At 47.6% G+C, this 20550-nt stretch overlaps 1 protein-coding gene across 1 annotated transcript in view; it reads right to left on the bottom strand.

The window, feature by feature from the left end:
* Positions 1–13966: 13966 nt before the first annotated feature.
* galnt11 (UDP-N-acetyl-alpha-D-galactosamine:polypeptide N-acetylgalactosaminyltransferase 11 (GalNAc-T11)) overlaps positions 13967–20550 on the bottom strand; it is a 215039-nt gene continuing 208455 nt past the window's right edge. The window contains exon 13 of the mRNA XM_085987497.1: positions 13967–19589. Coding sequence (XP_085843623.1) covers positions 19458–19589 — 132 coding nt within the window. The 3' untranslated portion in view covers positions 13967–19457. The remainder of the gene's footprint in view (positions 19590–20550) is intronic.

Genomic DNA, 20550 nt, shown 5'->3' with positions numbered 1-20550 from the left:
GCCGCAGCGATAACATTTTTCAAATCCCCGTGTCATTTCATGGGTGCCGTATTCCTGTGGCTTTTGCTGTATTTCCGTAGCTCCCCTTGCTGCTGCTTCGTACGATACTGCCACGCTGAAAGCCTTATCTAGCGTCAGCTCTTTCTCTGAGAGTAACCTCTTCTGGGTTCCTTCACTCAGGAGTCCACAGACAAATTTGTCCCGTAGGGTATCTGCCAGTCCTGCTCCGAACTGGCAGTGCTTTGATAGCTTGCGTAGTTCCGTAAGGTAATCAGCATTGCTCTCATCTTTATGCTGATTTCTCTTGTGGAATTTAAATCTTTCTGCTATCAGCAGCGGTGTAGGATTTAGGTGTTCCTGTAGGGTATCAACAATTTTGTTAAAACTCTTCGCCATCGGTTTGACTGGAGTGATCAGGTTCCGCAATAGGCCGTACGTTCTTGCGCCCATTAAGTTTAGTAGTACCGATGCCTTTTTCTCCGGCTACTTCATTTGCCTTGCAATATACTTCGACTCTTTCCACATACGTGGTCCAGTCTTCTATTGCATTATCGAAGGCAGTGATATTGCCAGTCTTCAGCATCTTGGAGATCTAAGATGGCGCCTCCCGCGCTTTGCCTTCCCCGATTGAACAAAATGGCGCCTCCCGCGCTTTGCTGCCTTCCCCACTGGATTAAGATGGCGCCTCCCGCGCTTTCTGCCTTTTCCGCTGTTGCCGGCATTTTTATGCCTTGATGGCGACTCCCTATGGTCTTCGCGCGCTTCCCCCCGCGCTGCTGCCAACGCCACACTCCGCAGTCCCCGTGACAAACTGCAGCTCCTCGCGGCTTTCTGCGCTTCTAATTTCTTTTTCTTTTATTTTAATTACTGTTCCCATCGTCAGAGCAGACCCTATGGGACACTTCCCTCCCTCTTCTCGGGTCTGTACGCTGCCCGGCTTCGTAGCACCGGCCGCGCCCTGTGTGCTCCACCCTCTCCTCTTCCCGACAACGCTGCTCGGCCCCGTTGAAAAGCCACGCGATCGAGCTCTAGCCCGCCGCAGCCCAGGAAGGATCAGTGTACTACCTGCCACCAGCCCGATTAGCTGGAACACCATAGACTGGATAACCAAGCCCAACTCTCGACAGCCTCTCCTGCAAATCTTCGAATTCGATGAATCAGAGGGCAGTTGCCCACGGTCGACGCCCGTTTCTTCTGTTTTTTTTCCTTTTTGGATTTCTTCCTTCTGGCTTCAACCTCTAATAACTTCGCTTCAGGGATGGATCCCAGTGAGGTGGTGCAGAACTGTAGGTAAGTTCGGATCTGTTCGTCGCCAATGTAATGTCCGTGTGTAATTGAGACACGGACTGTAGAAGTTGGTTATAACAGGTGTTTACTGAATGGAGACAAAACTGGAACTACTATACAAAGTTACTACACAGGCTTATATACAGGGGTGGTCACTACTGGTACTGCAGTATACAGGGGCTGCAGAATATAGTTCCTTCTTCAAGGTACATACACTACAATTTTGGATATTGGGAAGTTTACAAAGAGGATTAACTGCAAGTGCCATCTACCAAATCCATTGGGCCGGATTCTCACCTAACAGTTCAGGCTGCCCCATTCTGGGATGTCAAAGGACCGTAAGCGCCAAGATTCCTGAAGCCAGAACCATAGCAGTAAATAAGCTTTGAAAATACGCTTCTTGCCTGCCGTCCTATCCCAGCTGTGACTTATCCCAGTCCATTCCATATCTTCAGTTTCTTGCGGCTAAATCTGGGATCACCACACCACAGATATTTAAGTCTGGGGAGTTGCACCTTGTTATTGGCTTCGTTTGAAGGAGAATCCCTGAACTTCCAGGGAATTGTTTGGGTGACTGTGCAAACTCCACACAGACAGTCACCCCGTGTTTGCGTGGGTTTTCTCCGGGTGCTCCGGTTTCCTCCCACAGTCCAAAGATGTACGGGTTAGGTTGATTGGCTATGATAAAATTGACCCTTAGTGTTAGGGGGATTAAATACGTGGGGTTACGGGGATAGGGTGGGATATGTGTCGGTGCAGGCTCGATGGGCCGAAATGGCCTCTATCTGCACTGTGAGGTTTCTGTGATTCTGTGATGTCTGAGAAACCCTTGAATTGGAAGCCAAGAGTGTTGTTTTAGTGGCAGGCGCCATTCATAGAGTGGTATTATTCCAAAACGTAACCTTGTGTCCTGTCTTGAAACTCAAACTACTCGACACATTCTGGAAGACCAAGAACTTTAAGGTGGTTGCCTCAAATTATTCAAGCTGTTTGCCCAGAAAACTTGCTAGCTTGAATGGCCTCAGAGATGCTTACTTTCACAAACCTCAGCACAGACTCGATGGGCCAAATGGCCTCCTTCTGCGCTGTTATGACTGTCACAATAACATTGAGCTTTGAAGAGGGTATAAGGATTTGGAGGCTGGTTGTCACTTGTTTTGCCTAGCGTTAATGGGGCAGTAACAGCCTCAAAATGGGATTGGTAGCCTTACCGCCCCACTAACACTAGCTAAGAAGCTGGCGCCATTTTGAAAGGGGCCTACTGCTGGATGGCCAAAACACCCACCTCCAAGTTGTACTCTCATTTCAATATGCAAATTGTCATTTTTAGTTGGAAACAGAGCTTATGCCATTCACACTCCACCATTTCCACAGGTGATAGAGCCAACGAGGCCCAGCCAAGTTAAGTGTGCACCTGATTTAAAATTGTATCCTTTCGTTTATAATGCCTCCTCATTCTTCCTACCAAAATGTATCACTTCACACTTTCTCTGCGTTTAAATTTCATCTGTTCTGTTTCTGCCCATTTCACCAGTCTGTGAAAGATACATAATCTTGGTTGATGCCAAAGGGCCATTTTCCTACAATCCTGTCTGATATCTTCTATAGGAGTGGAATTGGATTTCAGTATAGCACCAATGTATGAATCCTCAGTTTTGATGATCTTCATACCTGATGCAAGACTGAGATCTTTACTGCTGAACCTTTTCCATCAATGTTTTACAATTGGTCTCCACTGTTTAAGCTTGTGGAGATAAATGACCTTTTGATGAGGGGGTGTAGCTGATGGACTTGGAAGCAGCGTTCATTGATAGGTCATATTTAAGCCATCACTATTAATAAGGCTGAAGACAGATGCCTCTCTGATTAGCTGACGCTCAGAAATGTTGGACTTCAATGTCCGCTTACTAAACAGGAATCCAACTGGTACCTAAACAAGCTCAAATCAAATGTTTCACTTTCAAACTGGTTCAGAATCTGTTGGTTTTGGACAGTTGAGACTACAGTGGTATGTTGAATCAACAAGCAGGGTGGGACTGGATCTCTCGTCACGTCGGCATCCTGTGCTTCAACTTTAATTCAGGGAATGCTCAGTAACCGCATCAGCTCAACATCTGCAGCGGGAGACAGCTTACCACTCTGGTTCAGCCGCGCAATTGGAAAACTTACCTGGAAGTAAGTCCAGATATATTTCACTAATGGGTCCATCCACCTCAGTGGTTAATAATTAGCCTTCATACCTTTGGTACAAAACAAGGAATGTGGCAACTAGACAACTTTTTTTTACTGAAGTGTCTGTTTGTTTATATTTCATCTGTTCCCAATGATTTCAGTAGAGCGAGTGAAAGTCATCTTGATAATCTTGTGGCAGCTCTATGTGTTGTTTCAAAACCGCCTGATGTTGAGCAATGGCTCTGATTTTACTTCCAGCTACGAGAAACCTTCTGTCCCACGTAGGAGGTCAATTCTTGTATTCAGACCCAGAAAGCCTTTATTTGATGGCTTAACTAATGGACAGCAGTGGATTCGGAGTCCGGATAGCCTGGCCTTAACTAAGAATACTTGAGTGCAGGCAATTTATGTCAAGATACTTAAGAGTACCTTGACCAATTAATTTGTCCAGCATCTCATATTCTGGAGTACCTTCAGCACTTTGAAACCTCCTTCCTCATCCAAAGTTCCTGTTTAATTTTGCTTCCCAGCCTCATCAGCAGGAGTTGATCTTTCCTTCATTCTATCACCTCACCTTTTTGAGGTTAAGTGTTGTTTTCACTATGTGGATGCTCGTAAGTCTGTAGCCTTCTAACATATATGGCCCTAGGATAGTTTCCAAGAAAAGAACGAGGCAGAAGGTCGTGGGTTCGAGCCCCACTCCAGAGACTTGCCACTTCCCTGAAATACTGAAGGAGTGCTGCACTATCTTTAAAGTGAGATGTTAAACCAAGGTTCTGCTCAGATGGACATAAAAAGATCCCAACGGCACTTTTTGAGGAAGAAGCAAAGGGTCATTCTTCTCGTGTCCTGGCCGACATTTGTCCCTCAATCAACAGTACTGTGATGAAATATGCCTTCATCAGACCTGCTTGTATTTTACCTGCTTGTATTGTGTGAACCACACCCTTTTGTTCCTATTGTGTGTATTGGCTACGCCCCTGTCTTTTGCCATATAAAGGTCTCAGGAGCTGTATGAGTCACTCATTACCAGATGAACCTGATGTGGGAAGACCTGCTATGTTCTTAGTGATTAAAAGCCTTAGTTGAATCCTTTAAATTCCTTGTCTTTGAGTTATTGAAGGCACATCAATTTTAATCACTAAAACACCAAGATGGATCAACTCCTGAAACCAGAGCGCTTGGATCTGGACCCCCATGCCTCAGACGCAGCCACACAGTTTGGACACTGGTTCCAATGCTTCGAATTTTTCATTGCAAACTCATCCACTGCCATAGCCGCAGCCGAAACTGCTACCGGAGACGTGAAACTGGGAATCCTGCAAAACTGGTTGAGCCATCGGGTCTCCCCTCTCATCCAAGATGCCACCAGCTACGAGGAGGCCTGCACCATCCTGAAGGCCCACTACGCACGGCTAATAAACGTGGTGTACGCCAGGCATCTTCTGACTACTCGCACGCAGCGGCATGGTGAGTCACTAGAGGACTTTATACTAAACCTAAAAGTACTGGGCAGAGACTGTAACTGTAAGGCCGTGTCTGCCATCGTGTACACGGAGGAGCTGATTCGAGACTCCCTTATTGTGGGCCTCAGTTCAAACTATATTCGGCAGAAACTGTTTGAAAAGGAGGGACTGGACTTAAAACAGGCTATAGATATAGCGCGATCGCTGGATATGGCCCAGAGGAACTCTGAATCCTGTTCCCCAGGCCACGCGGCCCACTCCGCGTCGTGGGGGCCGCCATCTTCACCTCCCAGGTCTCAGGCCAGCCCAGCACCATCGGAGCCCCAGCCTCCACCCAGGAGCCCCACTACTGCCGCGATGCATCGGGGCACGAAATGCTACTTCTGCGGTCAGGACAAACACTCCAGGCATCTGTGCCCAGCGAAGGGCACCACCTGTTTTAAATGCGGGAAGAAAGGACATTTCAGCAAAGTCTGCAGAGGGAACCCCGCCTCCAACTCCACCACTGCCACAGGCGCACCGTGGGAGCGGCCATCTTGTCCACCCTCATGGAGTCCACCATCTTGCCCCGACTACACGGACCTCCAGGACCCACTGGTGGCCTCGATCACAGTGGATCAATCCAGGCCACATCCGTTGTCTAAATCGATGATGGACATAGAGGTAAACGGGAACAAGGTTAAATGCTTGATTGACTGCGGGAGCACCGAAAGCTTTATTCATCCTAGCCTGGTAAAACGACTTTCTCTAACGATAGACCTCACACAGGGCAAAATCGCCATGGCCGATAAGACTCATACCTCAAAAATTACAGGTTTCTGCGCGGTTATGTTGTCGGTAAAAGGCAATGATTACAGAGATTTTTAACTACTGATAATGCCAGATCTCTGTGTGAGCGTGATCTTGGGTCTGGACTTCCAGTGCCACCACCAAAGTATCACGCTTACCTACGGTGGGTCCCAGCCGCCCCTCACAGTGTGCGGTCTGGCTACCCTGAAGGTGAAGCCACCCTCTCTGTTCGCCAACCTCGCACCCAACTGTCGACCCATAGCGACCAACAGTAGGCGGTACAGCTGGGAGGATAGACGGTTCATTGCGTCGGAAGTAGAAAGACTCAAGCGGGAGGGTATCATCGAATGCAGTACCAGCCCGTGGCGCGCCCAGGTAGTAGTAGTTAAGGGTAGCGAAAAGAAGCGGATGGTGATAGATTATAGCCAGGCGGTTAATCTATACACCCAGCTAGACGCCTACCCTCTGCCCCGCATAGCGGATATGGTTAACCAAATCGCGCAATACCGGGTGTTTTCCACCATCGACCTAAAATCGGCATACCACCAGCTCCCCATTAGGCCGGAGGACCGTCCATACACCGCCTTCGAGGCGAACGGATGTCTCTACCACTTCCTCAGAGTCCCCTTTGGGGTAACGAACGGGGTCTCGGTCTTCCAGCGGGAGATGGACCGCATGGTCGATGAGAACCAGTTAACAGCCACCTAACCATACCTAGACAACGTCACCATCTGCGGCCACGACCAGCAAGACCACGACTCGAACCTCGCGAGATTTCTGAAAACCGCCCTCAGACTCAATCTCGCCTACAACGAGGATAAGTGTGTCTTTAGCACCACGCACCTCTGTATCCTGGGCTGCGTGGTGGAAAACGGGGAAATCGGTCCGGACCCCAACCGATTGCGCCCCCTACGGGATCTACCCCTACCAAACACTCCCAAGGCCCTGAAAAGGTGCCTGGGGTTCTTCTCCTATTACGCCCAATGGGTCCCCAATTATTCCGACAAGGCCCGTCCCCTCCTGAAATCAACGTCCTTCCCGCTCACAGCCGAGGCCCACGCCGCCTTCAACAGCATTAAACACGACATTGAGAAGGCCGCGCTGCGGGCAGTGGATGAAAACATCCCTTTCCAGGTCGAAAGCGATGCGTCCGACTTCGCTTTAGCAGCCACCCTCAACCAGGATGGGCGGCCCGTAGCCTTTTTCTCAAGAACCCTCCAAGGGCCCGAGATCAGGCACTCCTCGGTAGAGAAGGAGGCCCAGGCCATAGTGGAGGCAGTGCGGCACTGGAGGCACTACCTAGCCGGCAAACGCTTCACCCTGCTTACCGACCAGCGGTCGGTAGCCTTCATGTTTAACAACAAACAGAGGGGGAAGATCAAGAACGACAAAATTCTCAGGTGGCGGATCGAACTCTCCACGTTTGAGTACGACATAATATATAGGCCGGGGGCCCTCAACGAATCCCCCGACACCCTATCACGAGGGATGTGTGCCAGCATCCAGGGGGACAGGCTACAGGGCCTCCACAATGGCCTCTGCCACCCGGGTGTCACCCGGCTATTCCACTTTATAAAATCCCGTAACCTGCCCTATTCCATCGAGGAGGTCCGGTCTATGACCAGGGACTGCCGCACCTGTGCGGAATGCAAGCCCCGTTTTTTCAGACCCGACCGAGCCCACCTGATCAAAGCTACACGGCCATTCGAGCGCCTGAGCTTAGATTTCAAGGGACCACTCCCCTCCACCGACCGCAATGTGTACTTTCTCAACATTGTGGATGAGTACTCCCGCTTCCCATTCGCCTACCCCTGCCCAGATATGACCAGTGCCACGGTCATCAAGTGCCTCGGCAACCTGTTTTGCACGTTCGGCATGCCTAACTACATCCACACTGACAGGGGGGCGTCGTTCATGAGTGATGAACTGCGCAATACCTGCTGTCGAAGGGGATAGCCACGAGTCAGACCACTAGTTATAACCCCTGGGGTAATGGGCAAGTGGAGAGGGAGAACGCGACAGTGTGGAAGGCGGTCACCTTAGCACTAAGGTCTAAAGGCCTCCCCACCTCCTGCTGGCAGGAGGTCCTCCCAGACGTACTCCACTCGATAAGGTCGCTACTGTGTACTGCTACTAACGCCACTCATGAGAAGATGTTCGTTTTTCCCCACAAATCAACCTCATGAGTATCCCTACCCTCGTGGCTCTCCACCCCAGGGACAGTCCTGTTACGGAAGCATGTGAGGGGCCACAAAACGGATCCCCTCGTGGAGGCAGTACACCTACTCCACGCAAACCCACAGTACGCGTACGTCAAGCACGCCGACTGGCGTGAAGACACCGTGTCCATAAAGGACCTCGCCTCGGCAGGAAGCGACGACGACGACCCATCACCACCACCCCCAGAAGAACCTCCACCATCCCCAGAGGTATCCTCACCACCTCCAGAAGTACCTGCAACACCCCCGGCACATGGGTATGCCCAGGAGGGCACCACGGACTCCCGGTCGGAACCCGAGGTACTGTTGCGACGTTCAGGAAGGACTATCACACCCCCGGACAGACTAAATCTGTAGAAGGGGTGAATGTGATGAAATATGCCTTCATCAGACCTGCTTGTATTTTACCTGCTTGTATTGTGTGAACCACACCCTTTTGTTCCTATTGTGTGTATTGGCTACGCCCCTGTCTTTTGCCATATAAAGGTCTCAGGAGCTGTATGAGTCACTCACTACCAGATGAACCCGATGTGGGAAGACCCGCTATGCTGCTATGTTCTTAGTGATTAAAAGCCTTAGTTGAATCCTTTAAATTCCTTGTCTTTGAGTTATTGAAGGCACATCAAGTACTAAAACAGATTTTCTGATCATTTATCATATTGTTCATGGGACCTCGGTGTGCACAAATCGGTTGCTGTTTGCCTACATTACAACAGTAACTACACTTCGAAAGTGCTTTGTTGTCTGTGAAGTGCCTTGGGTCGTCCTGAACACAAGAAAGGCACTCTATAAATGCAAGATCTTCCTTTCTTTAAATGGATCATTTAGAAGGGGGGCAGCAAGCCTGATACTTCTCCACAGGGAATGGAGCAAGCAAAATCACCAGGGCAAGACAATTTGACACAGTACTGTGCGTTTCCTAGCAGTAGAGTTAACAAAGGTATGACAGCAAGTTTCACCTCTCAGCAGGGGATGGCGTGTGGCAATAAATATAATCACTTAAAGTTGTATTTCTGAACCAAATGTCAACATGATTGTACTGTTGAGCCCGCTATGTTGGATCTACAAAAGGGCGGATAAGTAACTTGAGTAAATTTATTAACTTGCAAGTCAATATTTTAATCAAAGAAATATAGAATTTTTTAAAATATATGAACAATTTATGTTCTGTAAAAGCCATAAGTCACGAGTGGTTCTTCATGATCAATCACTAAAAAATAACTGGAGTCATTGGAATTTTTTTTGGGAGGGGGTGGGGGTAGTGGCAGAATTTTGACTCATAGCTTTCACTGAACTATTGATGTTCAGCAATGTCTTCAAGTAAGTGTGCGCGTGAAAGGTTTTTCAAGAGAAAACTTACTATTTTGTCACGGTCTGTGCCATAAAGAAAAATGGCATTCCATTAAATTCCATTCAGGAGCAGCCCAATTTCTCTCATTTTCCTCATTCTGCTATTTTGCTCTCCAGTTACCTTCATGTAGCCCAATTTGTGTTGATTTACAACAAAGCATAAGGCCGTAACCTAGTAGGAGCTAGTAGGGCTTTAAATTCCCAAAATCCAATCAAGCTACCTACAGTTTAATTCTTCAGGAACAGAAATAAGGTTGTAACTTTTTTTCTACTGTCTCAAACCGATGGGATCTTTATCCCACTGCAAGAGGAATGTGTAACTGCTGTGTGTTGCATAATGACCATGGGTTCAAATAGGACTAGGCAGACTAGATGTTCCCGATGGCGGGGGAGTCCAGAACCAGGGGTCACAGTCTAAAGATAAGGGGTAAGCCATTTAGGACAGAGATGAGGAGGAATTTCTTCACCCAGAGAGTGGTGAACCTGTGGAATTCTCTACCACACAAGGCAGTGGAGGCCAATTCATTAAATATATTCAAGAAGGAGTTAGATATATTTCTTAAGGCTAAAGGGATATGGGGAGAAAGCAGGGACAGGGTACTGAATTTGGATGATCAGCCATGATCGCATTAAATGGCGGAGCAGGCTTGAGGGGCCGAATGGCCTGTTCCTATCTTCTATGTTGCTGATTTTGTTTTTCTGGAGGTGGATGGTTACCAGTAAATAATCGTTGGAACAGAGAAGAAACGATTACACTCTATAAAAAGAAGCAATATATGAAGTATAGCATTTGCTGAGCGACCTCTCACCTGTTTGGGTTGTAGTCTCTTGATATGCGATTGCCAAGATGTGCTTGGCTGATATCTTGCAACTCTATAATTGTGTGGGAGTCTTGAAGCTACGTTCAAAAAGTAGATGATTTTTTTTTATAAAGTGGTATAGTATCACTGTCAATAAACTCATGACCTTTACTAGAACGTAACACTATTTAATTTAACAATATATTTAGTTGCACACGTCTATCTCCATGCCCGAGGAGTAACATTTGAATTAATTTCTCCTTCCTACTTGAGTAAAGTGAAGTAAAGGAGGGAGCCAGCATCATATCCATTGTCATTGTCAAGACACGTAGCATGTGAGCAACTTGAAATATTAAACTCAGGAAATGGTAAAACTGAAATATCCGGGACAGCGATCGTTCCATTGATGGACATCTTACCTGCTAAACACCTCTCATATTCTGCTCTTGAATGCTTTGGTGATTCATTTGTCATTGGCTTGGGTCCTTTTTTTGACGGGACCAAATCAACTGCAGTGGGCAATGTATACACCTAAACAAATTCCGTCATATGGTTTTCAGCAAAGTTACATTCATCTCGATTTAGTTTCATTCCAAACTGTCTTCACTGTCGCTGAGTCAAAATCCTGGAACTCTACCTAACAGCATTGTGGGTGTACCTACACCACACGGACTGAAGCGGTTCAAGAATAAGACCCACCACCACCTTCTCGAGGGCAACCAGGGGTGGACAATAAATGCCGACCTTGCCGTCATCGCCCACATCCTGAGATCGGAGACAAGTGTGCTACCGCTGAGCCACGGCTGACACCTGCTGAGTGAAGCTGAGTATCATCAGCGTCCATATGGCAGCTAACCTCATACTTTTTAGGTAAGGTTGCTGAGAGCCAGCATGAATATGAGAACTAGGAGGTATGCGATGGGCATGCTGGATCAGCCGTAGAAAGAAGCCCTTGCAATAGATGATCTGGCTACAATGGCAAAGGCAGGAATGGAACAATGAACGGGTGGTACTATGGAGAGAACCGATGGAGTAGCTAGATAGGCTGCAGAGAGGCCCCAAGAGGGATATGCTGTTGACGATGTTGCAACAGAACAGGATATCATTGCTGACTTTGAATCCCATCTGGCTTTCGCCAAACGCACATCACCAAAACGTGGGAGCTTTTTTGGGATCTGCTGTTCAACAACATTGAGGGAAGAGCTGGGGCTGTTACTGAAGAGAGCAAGGAAGCTGAGTATGATTTTTTTTATGAGGGAGATATGACAGTCATTCTCAAGGCAGGGGAACTGTGGCTAAGGAAAGGGAGCAGTTGACAAACTCCTTGAGCACTAGGCCAAGGAGTGACCAGTTGAGTGTTGGAGCTGGGTTGGAATGTGCCCATGGAACCAAGGATTTGGCCTCAGTCCTCTGAGGGATGGAGATAGGGGAGAAACTGCAGCACTGGCTTCTGAGACAGCAGATGGTTTAAATTTTGCAGGGCATTTATTTTTGAGTGTGTGAAGCATCTCTGTTTTCCCATCAATTGCCCTTGGCTTACCCCTCCCCCATGGCCAGGAGACCCACTTTCAAGGCCTCCACCAATGCTGCTCTGAACTGGATGCTAGGAGCAGTATATGAGCAGCCTGTGGGCCACCATTTTACTGATTCTTTCCTTCTCATTTGTGGAGGCATTCACATCTTCTTTTGACACCTCCCTACACTAAGGGGGTGATATTGGGAACCTAGTGGAGTGCAGAAACCTTTGCTGTGTATTGATGCTGCAATGTACTAACCACCACATTAAGCCTATTCAAACTCATACACTGACCCACTGAAAGCAAAAGAACTTGAATTTATGTAAGCGTCTTTTTTTAATTCGTTTGTGGGCATCGCTGTCAAGGCCAGCATTTATTGCCCACCCCTGATTGCCCTTGAAAAGGTAGTGGTGAGCCGCCGCCTTGAACCGCTGTGGTGAAGGTACTCCCATACTGCTGTGAGGTAGGGAATTCCAGGATTTTGACCCAGCGATGATGAAGGAACAACAATATGTTTCCAACTCAGGATAGTGTGTGACTTGGAGGGGAGCTTGCAGGTGGTGGTGATCCCATGCGCCTGCTGCCATTGTCCTTCTAGGTGGTAGAGGCCGCGGGTTTGGGAGGTGCAGCCGAAGAATCTTTGGCGAGTTGTTGCAGTGCATCTTGTAGATGGTACACATTGCAGCCACGGTATGCCGGTGGTGGAGGGAGTACCAATCAAACAGGCTGCTTTGTCCTGGATGGTGTTGAGCTTCTTGAGTGTTGTTGGAGCTGCACTCATCCAGGCAAGTGGAGAGTACTCCATCACACTTCTTGTGCCTTGTAGATGGTGGAAAGGCTTTGGGGAGTCAGGAGGTGAGACACTCGCCACAGAATACACAGCCTCTGACCTGCTCTTGTTGCCACAGTATTTATGTGGCTGGTCCAGTTAAGTTTCTGATCAATGATGATCCCCAGGATGTTGAGGGATTCGGCGATAATGCCGTTGAATGTCAAAGGGCGGTGGTTAGACTCTCACTTGTTGGTGATAGGCATTGCCTGACACTTCTGTGGTGCGAATGTTAACTGCCACTCACCAGCCCAAGCCTGAACATCATCCAGGTTTTGCTGCATGGGGGCATGGACTGCTTCATTATCTGAGGAGTTGCGAATGGCACTGAACACTGTGCAGTCATCAGCGAACATCCTCACTTCTGACCTTTATGATGGAGGGAAGGTCATTGATGAAGCAACTGAAGATGGTTGGGCCTAGGACACTGCCCTGAGGAACTCCTGCAGCGATGTCCTGGGGCGGAGATGATTGGCCTCCAACCACCACAACCATCTTCCTTTGTGCTAGGTATGACTCCAGTGGAGAGTTTTCCCCGATTCCCATTGACTTCAGTTTTACTAGGGCTCCTTGATACTACACTTGGTCAAATGCTGCCTTGATGTCAAGGGCAGTCACTCTCGCCTCACCTCTGGAATTCAGCTCTTTTGTTCATGTTTGGACTAAGGCTGTAATAAGGTCTGGAGCCGAGTGGTCTTGGCGGAACCCAAACTGAGCACTGGTGAGGAGGTTATTGGTGAGTAAGTGCCACATGATAGCACTGTTGACGATGCCTTCTATCACTTTGCTGATGATTGAGAGTAGACTGTTAGGGTGGTAATTGGCCAAATTAGATTTGTCTTGCTTTTTGTGGACAGGACATACCTGAGCAATTTTCCACATTGGCATGTTGTAAAAAATCTACCTGACAAAGAGCTTTACAACCAATGAAATACTTTAGAAGTGTCGTCACTGTTGTAAATGTAGGAAACACAGCAGCCAATTTATGCACAGCAAGGTTCCACAAACGGCAACAAGATAAATGACCAGATACTCTGTTTTTTAGCCATGTTAGTTGAGAGAACAATATTGGCCAGGACCCTGCTCATCTTTGAAATAGTGCAATGGGATCTTGAGAGCATCTCATCTGAAAGACGGCACCTCTGACAGTGCCGCACTCCCTCTGTACTGCACTGGCGTGTCAGCCTAGATTATGTGCTCAAGTCTCTGGAGTGGGACCTGAACCAACAACCTTCTGACTCCGAGGTGAGAGTGCAACCCACTGAGCCACGGCTGACACTGCGGACTTTTCTTTATGTCCTTTGGAAAACTATCATCCCCGCTTGTTGGCTTATCCTTGATGGGGTGGACAAAACTGGGAAGCTAACATTTAGGGAATTATGAAGCTATATCCTTCCTTTCTATGCAGTACATATACTTTGTCCGACCAGAAACTTCACTTTTCAAATGTGCTATACTTAAAGCCACCATATTTGCTTTTGAAGATTCAATAACGTTTAGCTATAATTTTGTCAATCATAGAGAACACAACCAAAACTAGATGTGCACACTGACTTTTAATTAAAAACATGATGCACTGTGCGAAATCTGAGAGGTATATAGTGGCAACACATACAATTCAAATTTGGAAGCATCCAGTTAAATACTTTAAAATATATCTAGTTTGTACAGTGAATACACAAAACTGTTCTGATCTAGAAATGGAATAAGTGCAGAAAGCCGCCGGGTTCTTGATCATTTAAATCATCTAGATGGTACGTCCTCTTTCCAATGAGCTTTGTGCAAGTACATTATTTGAATAAGAATGGGAATGAGAATTCTAGGATATTCTGATAGAGACCTTACAGACACTTCCATTGATAAAGGCAGCCTTGCATAGTAATGTATTCATATACCAAAACCCATCAGAACATGGAGTGATAGGATTATACATTCCCCTTCCTCACATGGCAGAACTACATCAGGGCCAAGGCACCCAGTAGGAGCAATGTGCTGCCTCAGAGGGACAGAGATCAACCCTTACAAACTCTTCTGTGCCCCCCCTTGCGGCAAGGCCGTGATCATAACCCGCAGAAGCCTGGGGGTCAGGTTGCCTGTTGGCTTAGGTGGAATAAGGAGGGAAAACGATATAAAGGGGTCAGATCAAAAAGATAAAAGTCCCTTGGAAAGGTCAGGAACCCAAGAAGAATCCGTTCTTGGCTGGAGAGTGGCGTGTGGTGCTGGAGATCCTCGGGGAAAAACAAATTTTTTAAAAATAATAAAATCTACCATCTCTTACGTCGACCCAGTGGTTCAACAAGTTTGTTCCGTACCTGAGCTGTGTAGACCCAGGCGGCGGCGGCGGGATCAATCCCTGTTCTGTGCTGAGTTGTCCGATCTCTGCCAGGTCAGTGGTGGATGCAGTAAACTTACCCACAGCAGCTCTGAGTTGTGGGTGTGGTGGGGGGAGAAAGAGAAAATTGAGCAGGGCTCAAATTGGACTTGTATCCAGTGTGCGCATGTCCCTGTCCGGCCCTGCTCGGTTGAACAGCTTCTGAAGACCTGCTGTCTTGACTCATAGATGAATAATGGCCATTACTACCATGAAGTAGTGAGGAGCCACTGACACATGTGGAACCTTAACACAATAAAGCAGGGGTTAGGATAGTGCAGTGGTTATGGCAACCCAGAGGTCAAGAGTTCAAATCCCACCAATCACAATGGAATTCAATAGATCTGGTAACTTACAGGCTGGCCCCAGGAGAAACGACTGTGAAAGCTGCCGGACTGTTGTAAAAACCCCAAGAGGTTCATTAATGTCCTTTAGGGAAGTCGAGCTGCCAGCCCTCATGTTTGGCCTACACTTGACTCCAATGTTCCCTCGAAGCTGCGCGCGTGTGCGCAGTCACGCAGTAATCTGCAACGTACCGCGCCGGCCGCTCACGAGCTTTTCCATTTGAAATACCGCACACGCGCAACAATTTAAATAAACAAGACGATTTAGAGGGAACATTGCTCGACTCCAGTCCCACCATATGTAGTTAACTGTTAATGCCCTCTGAAGTAGCCCAGCCACTTGTAAAGAAGAAGGCCCATCATCACCACCTCAGGACACTGAGCAACAGGCCACCCCCTGAGGCCTAATAAAACAGTTAATGTACCTTCAGGGAAGAAAGAGGGGAGATAATTGACAGAGTAAACAAAGGCAAACAATCTACCACAGCCAAGTGATCTCAGTAGAAGGTGTCGCCGTGTGCAACCCGTTAACACTGATAACAAGCATTGACACTGAGCCATGTAAGTAGATATTAGTTTGGGTGACAAAAAGCTTGGTCAAAGAGGTAGGTTTTAAGGAGAGTCTTAAAGGAGGAGATGCTTAACGAGGGAATTGTAAAGCTCTAGGGTGAAGGCACGGCCACCAATGGTGGGGCAAAGGGAGGCCAGAGGTGAAGGAGAGCAGAGTTCTTGGAGGGGTGTAAGGCCCAGTGAGGGAGTTGAAAACAAGGATGAGAATTTTAAGATCAGCGCGTTGGTAGACTGGGAGCCAACGTAGGTCAACGAGCACAGGGATGATGGGTGAGCGGGATTGGTGCAGGTTAGGATACGGGCATCGGAGTTTTGTATGAGCTCAAGTTTATGGAGGATGCAAGATGGGAGGTCGGCCAGGAGAGCGTCGGAATAGTCGTGTGTGCAGATAACAAAAGCATAATTGAGGGTTTCAGCAACAGATCGGCTGAGGTAGGGGTGGAGATGGGTGATATTACATAGATGGAAGTAGACGGTCTTGGTGCCAGAGGAGATACGGAGTTGGAAGCTCACCTCAGAGTCAAAGAGGAAGGCAAGTTTGTGATCAGTTTGGTTCAGTGTGAGACAGTGGCCCAAGAAGGGGATGGAATCGATGGCAAAGGAACAGAGTTCATGGTGGGGGCCAAAGGCAATAGCTTTGGTCTTGGTTTAATTAGAGGTAATTATTGCTTTGGAGGGGGTGCAGAGGAGATTCACCAGGATGTTACCTGGGATGGAGCGCCTCAGCTATGAAGAAAGACTAAACAGGCTGGGGTTGTTTTCCTTGGAGCAAAGAAGGCTGAGGGGGGACCTGATTGAGGTGTACAAAATGATGAGGGGCATAGATAGGGTAAATAAAGAGGAACTTTTCCCCTTAGTAGGGGGGTCAATAACAAGGGAGCATAGATTCAAGGTAAGGGGCAGGAGGTTTAGAGGGGATTTGAGGAGGAACTTTTTCACCCAGAGGGTGGTTGGAGTCTGGAACTCGCTGCCTGAAAGGGTGGTAGAGGAAGGAACCCTCACAACATTCAAGAAGCATTTGGATGAGCACTTGAAATGCCATTGCATACAAGGCTATGGACCAAATGCTGGAAAATGGGATTAGATTGGACAGGGCTTGATGGACGGCGCAGAAACAATGGGCCGAAGGGCCTCTTTCTGTGCTGTATAACTCTATGACTCTAACTGTGGCTCACCCAGAACTGAATGTTCGGACAAGCAGTATGACAACACATAGGCAATAGAAGGTTCAAGAGAAGTGGTGGTAAGGTAGAGCTGGGTGTCTCCAGCGTATATGTGGAACCTGACGTCGTGTTTTTGAATGATGTCGCAAAGGGACAGCATGTAGATGTGAAATAGAAAGGGGCCAAGCTTAGATCCTTGGGGTCTCCAAAGGTAATGGTGCAGAAGCGGGAAGAGAAATCACTGCAGGAGATTCTCTGGCTACGACTGGATAGGTAAGAGTGGAGGAGGATGGGATCAAAGGCTGTGTCAAAGGCTTCAAACAGGTCAAGGAGGATGAGGAGGGATAGTACACCAGTCACAGTTACAGAGGATGTCATTTGTGACTCTGATTAGGTCTGTGGCAGGGGCGGAAACCTGATTTGCAACGGTTCAAACATGGGGTTGCAGGGAAGATGGGCACAGAATTGGGAGGTGACAACACCTTCAAGAACTTTGGAAAGGGAGGTTAGAGATGGGGTGGTAGTTTGCAAGGACAGAAGGTTCAAGAGTGAGTTTTTTGAGGAATGGGATGATGGTTTGAAAGGGAGGGGGAAAGTATCAGAGAGGGAACCGTTTACAATATTAGCTAGCAAGGGGCCAGGAAAGGAAGTGGTGTGGTCAGCAGTTTGGTGGGAATAGGGTCTCATGGACACGATGAGCTCCGAGAGGGCATGAGGAGAGACAGACAAGAAACTAGAGAAAGATGAGAGTTCAGGGCTAGTGTAGGGGGGAACCTTGGAGAAACGTGGCTTGGTGGGCAAGGGGAAGGGCGGAGGGAGCGATGCGGCAGAGGAAGCTGAACGGATAGTCTCAATATTAGTAGCCCATGAACTCCTCGCACTTGTTGGAGGTGAGGGTCGAGGGGGCAGGAGGGAAGGCGGTAAGGAGATGGTTGGTAGTTGAGAAAGGAAGCTGGGGGTTATCTTTGCATTCCAGGATAATCCTGGAGTCGTGAGCAGAAGGGAGCAGTGCCTGATAGTGCTTGATGTGGTTCAGCCAGATCTGGCGATGAATGGCTAAACCAGTCATGCGGCATGGCGGGGGGTTGTACCAGTGTGGGACGGAGTAAGTGTTTTACTGAGGACAAGGACATCAAAGGCAGAGGACAGGGTGCGGTTGAGCAGATCGACCGTTACAAAAGTATTGTGGCGAATGGAGGGATAAAGGCTAGATGGTTGGGAGCCTGTAAGTGACTTGTGGGAGAGCTTTTTCCAAAGGTGGATGCAGAAGGAAGTGGGTTTTGAACGGGGCTATGAATGGTGAGGGATACAAGGAAGCGAGTAGAGATGGTCTTGTATGCGATTGAGACAATGGGAATAGAGCCCATGGGAAATGGCAAGGTTCGAGGGGGGGGGGCGTGAATATGGGTAGGAGAGTTTATTTGGAGGGAGAGGTGACGGGTGGAGAGGAGGGCAGTGAACTGAAAGGAGAGAGGGCAAGAAGAGTTGACATGGAGGTTGAAATCACCGAGGGTGAGACATTGCTCAGTGCAGAGGCTGGGGGGGGCGGGGGGGGGGGGGAAGGAAAGGAGTGAGGATATCTCAGGTACAAACTTGGCATGGGGCTTGGAGGGGTAGTAGAGAACAATGATTTTAAAGGAGAGATGGGAGGGGTGGAACAAAGTGAGGTACCCAATGGAGGTGAAGGTGCCAGAAGAGAAGAGGGACAGACCAAGGTGAGATTTGGTGATAAGGGCCATACCACCACCGCGGCGGTTTGAGCGGGGCAGGTGGTAGAAGGTATAGCCAGGCGGGGAGGCTTCAGTAAGGTGCAAGGATTCATCACCCGTGAGCCAAGTTACCGTTTAAGTGTTACCATTTTAAATAGATCTGAGGGACTTAAATAACTATTTTCGAATACTGGAGAGTAATTCTTTGCTTATGATGACTTATGATCTTAACTTAGATATCTGTTATCAGACTATGCATATTGAAATAGTTTAACCTTTTCACTGGTACCAGCCTAGAAAGCTACTGGCATTTAACAAACATTTGTAGGTGAACAATTTCATGTAAATTCTTTCAAAACATATTGCATAATAGATAGTAGCAACTTGAACATGTTTCATACACACACAACCGTACATGATAAAACCTTCAACATTAGTGGCTCTACTTGAATGTAATTCACATTACAGTATATATTGTAAATGTTTCTTGATTTTTATAAATTGACGATGCTTAACGTGCACAGGAACTAATGCAACCTTGTCAAGCACAGAAGAACAATCATTGGATAGAACAAAAAAAACAAAAAAATCTTGATACCGATTTTTACAATTTCAAAGCTATTTATCTCCTTATTGATGTCCATAGAGCAATATCTCAGAGGCTAAAATAGAAAAATATTTTGTGGTTTAAATCATTGTAATCAGCAAGTTGAGACGCTTGAGGTAAGGAGCCTGCCACCAACTTCCTGCTTTTCTATCGCAACACGTAATCGTCAGCTTTTCCCTGTTCCCGAGTGATGCCTTCAGTGGAAAATTTAATTCTCAAGTCAATCTTCATAAACCATTTTCGAAGGCTCACTCCTTCCTAAGATCAGCTCTCGATCTGCCATTGCTGTGCAGCAGAACCATCACAAATTGCCATGGCGATATATCCTTTGATGCCAGCTGGATCTACCACTTGAAGGCACTGCCCAGCTGACACTTGGTATATGCGGTTATTTATCTGTGGGGAAAAAAACAATTTACAATTTAAAGTCTCTTTCATTTCACTACCAAATGATGTGAGTTTACTGAGAGAATAACGGAATGGTTTTGTCAATACACCACAAAGAAATTCAGCTCTCGCTGCATTATGGATAGGAAGTACAGACTGCCCACCTTTAGGGCAAGTCAGATAATGTCACGAAATCATCTAACGATCTCATTGAAATGTATAAGATTCTGAGGGGGATTGACAGGGCAGTGCTGAGAGGCTGTTTCCCCTGGCTGGGAGAGTCTAGAACCAGGGGTCACAGTCTCAGGATAAGGGGTCGGCCATTTAGGACCGAGATGAGGAGAAATTTCTTCACTCAGAGGGTTGTGAATCTTTGGAATTCTCTACCCCAGAGGGCTGTGGATGCTCAAGTCATTGAGTATATTCAAGGCTGAGATAGATAGATTTTTGGACTCTAAGGGAATCAAGGGACATCGAGATAATGTGGGAAAGTGGAGTTGAGGTAGAAGAACAGCCATGATCTTATTGAATGTCGGAGCAGGCTCGAGGGGCCGTATGGCCTACTCCTGCTCCTATTTCTTATGTTCTTAACCATGTCTGGAAGAATCGGGGATACCTGTTCCTTTCAGTTTTTGGTTGGAGCAACATGATCTTCCCTGCTGCGCTGCGCTGTGTGGGTGCTCTGGGCGGCAATCCTAAATTATTTCCACTGCTGGAGGCTTCAGTATGAGTTCAGCAAGTGACTCCAGTAGAACCCTGTAACCTTGTACCTCGGGGGGGGGGGGGGGGGGGGGAGACTTTATATATAAACCAAATAAACTGCTGTTGAATATATCTCATCCTTACTCGTGTCATCTCTGGGCACAATTTCTCCAGCCTCCTCCCTTCATGAACTCCAACACACTCATTTTCTGTCCCACATTAAGACCCACTCAGTCACAAGCCCCGGCCTACGCAGGCTTCCTCTTCC

The sequence above is a fragment of the Somniosus microcephalus genome, chromosome 5 (genome assembly GCF_052327205.1).
Source record: "Somniosus microcephalus isolate GS21.2 chromosome 5, FLI_Smic_1.0, whole genome shotgun sequence".
Classification (NCBI taxonomy): domain Eukaryota; kingdom Metazoa; phylum Chordata; class Chondrichthyes; order Squaliformes; family Somniosidae; genus Somniosus; species Somniosus microcephalus.
Note: the sequence above shows the minus strand (reverse complement) of the source record. Positions and strands in the feature narration are given on the sequence as shown.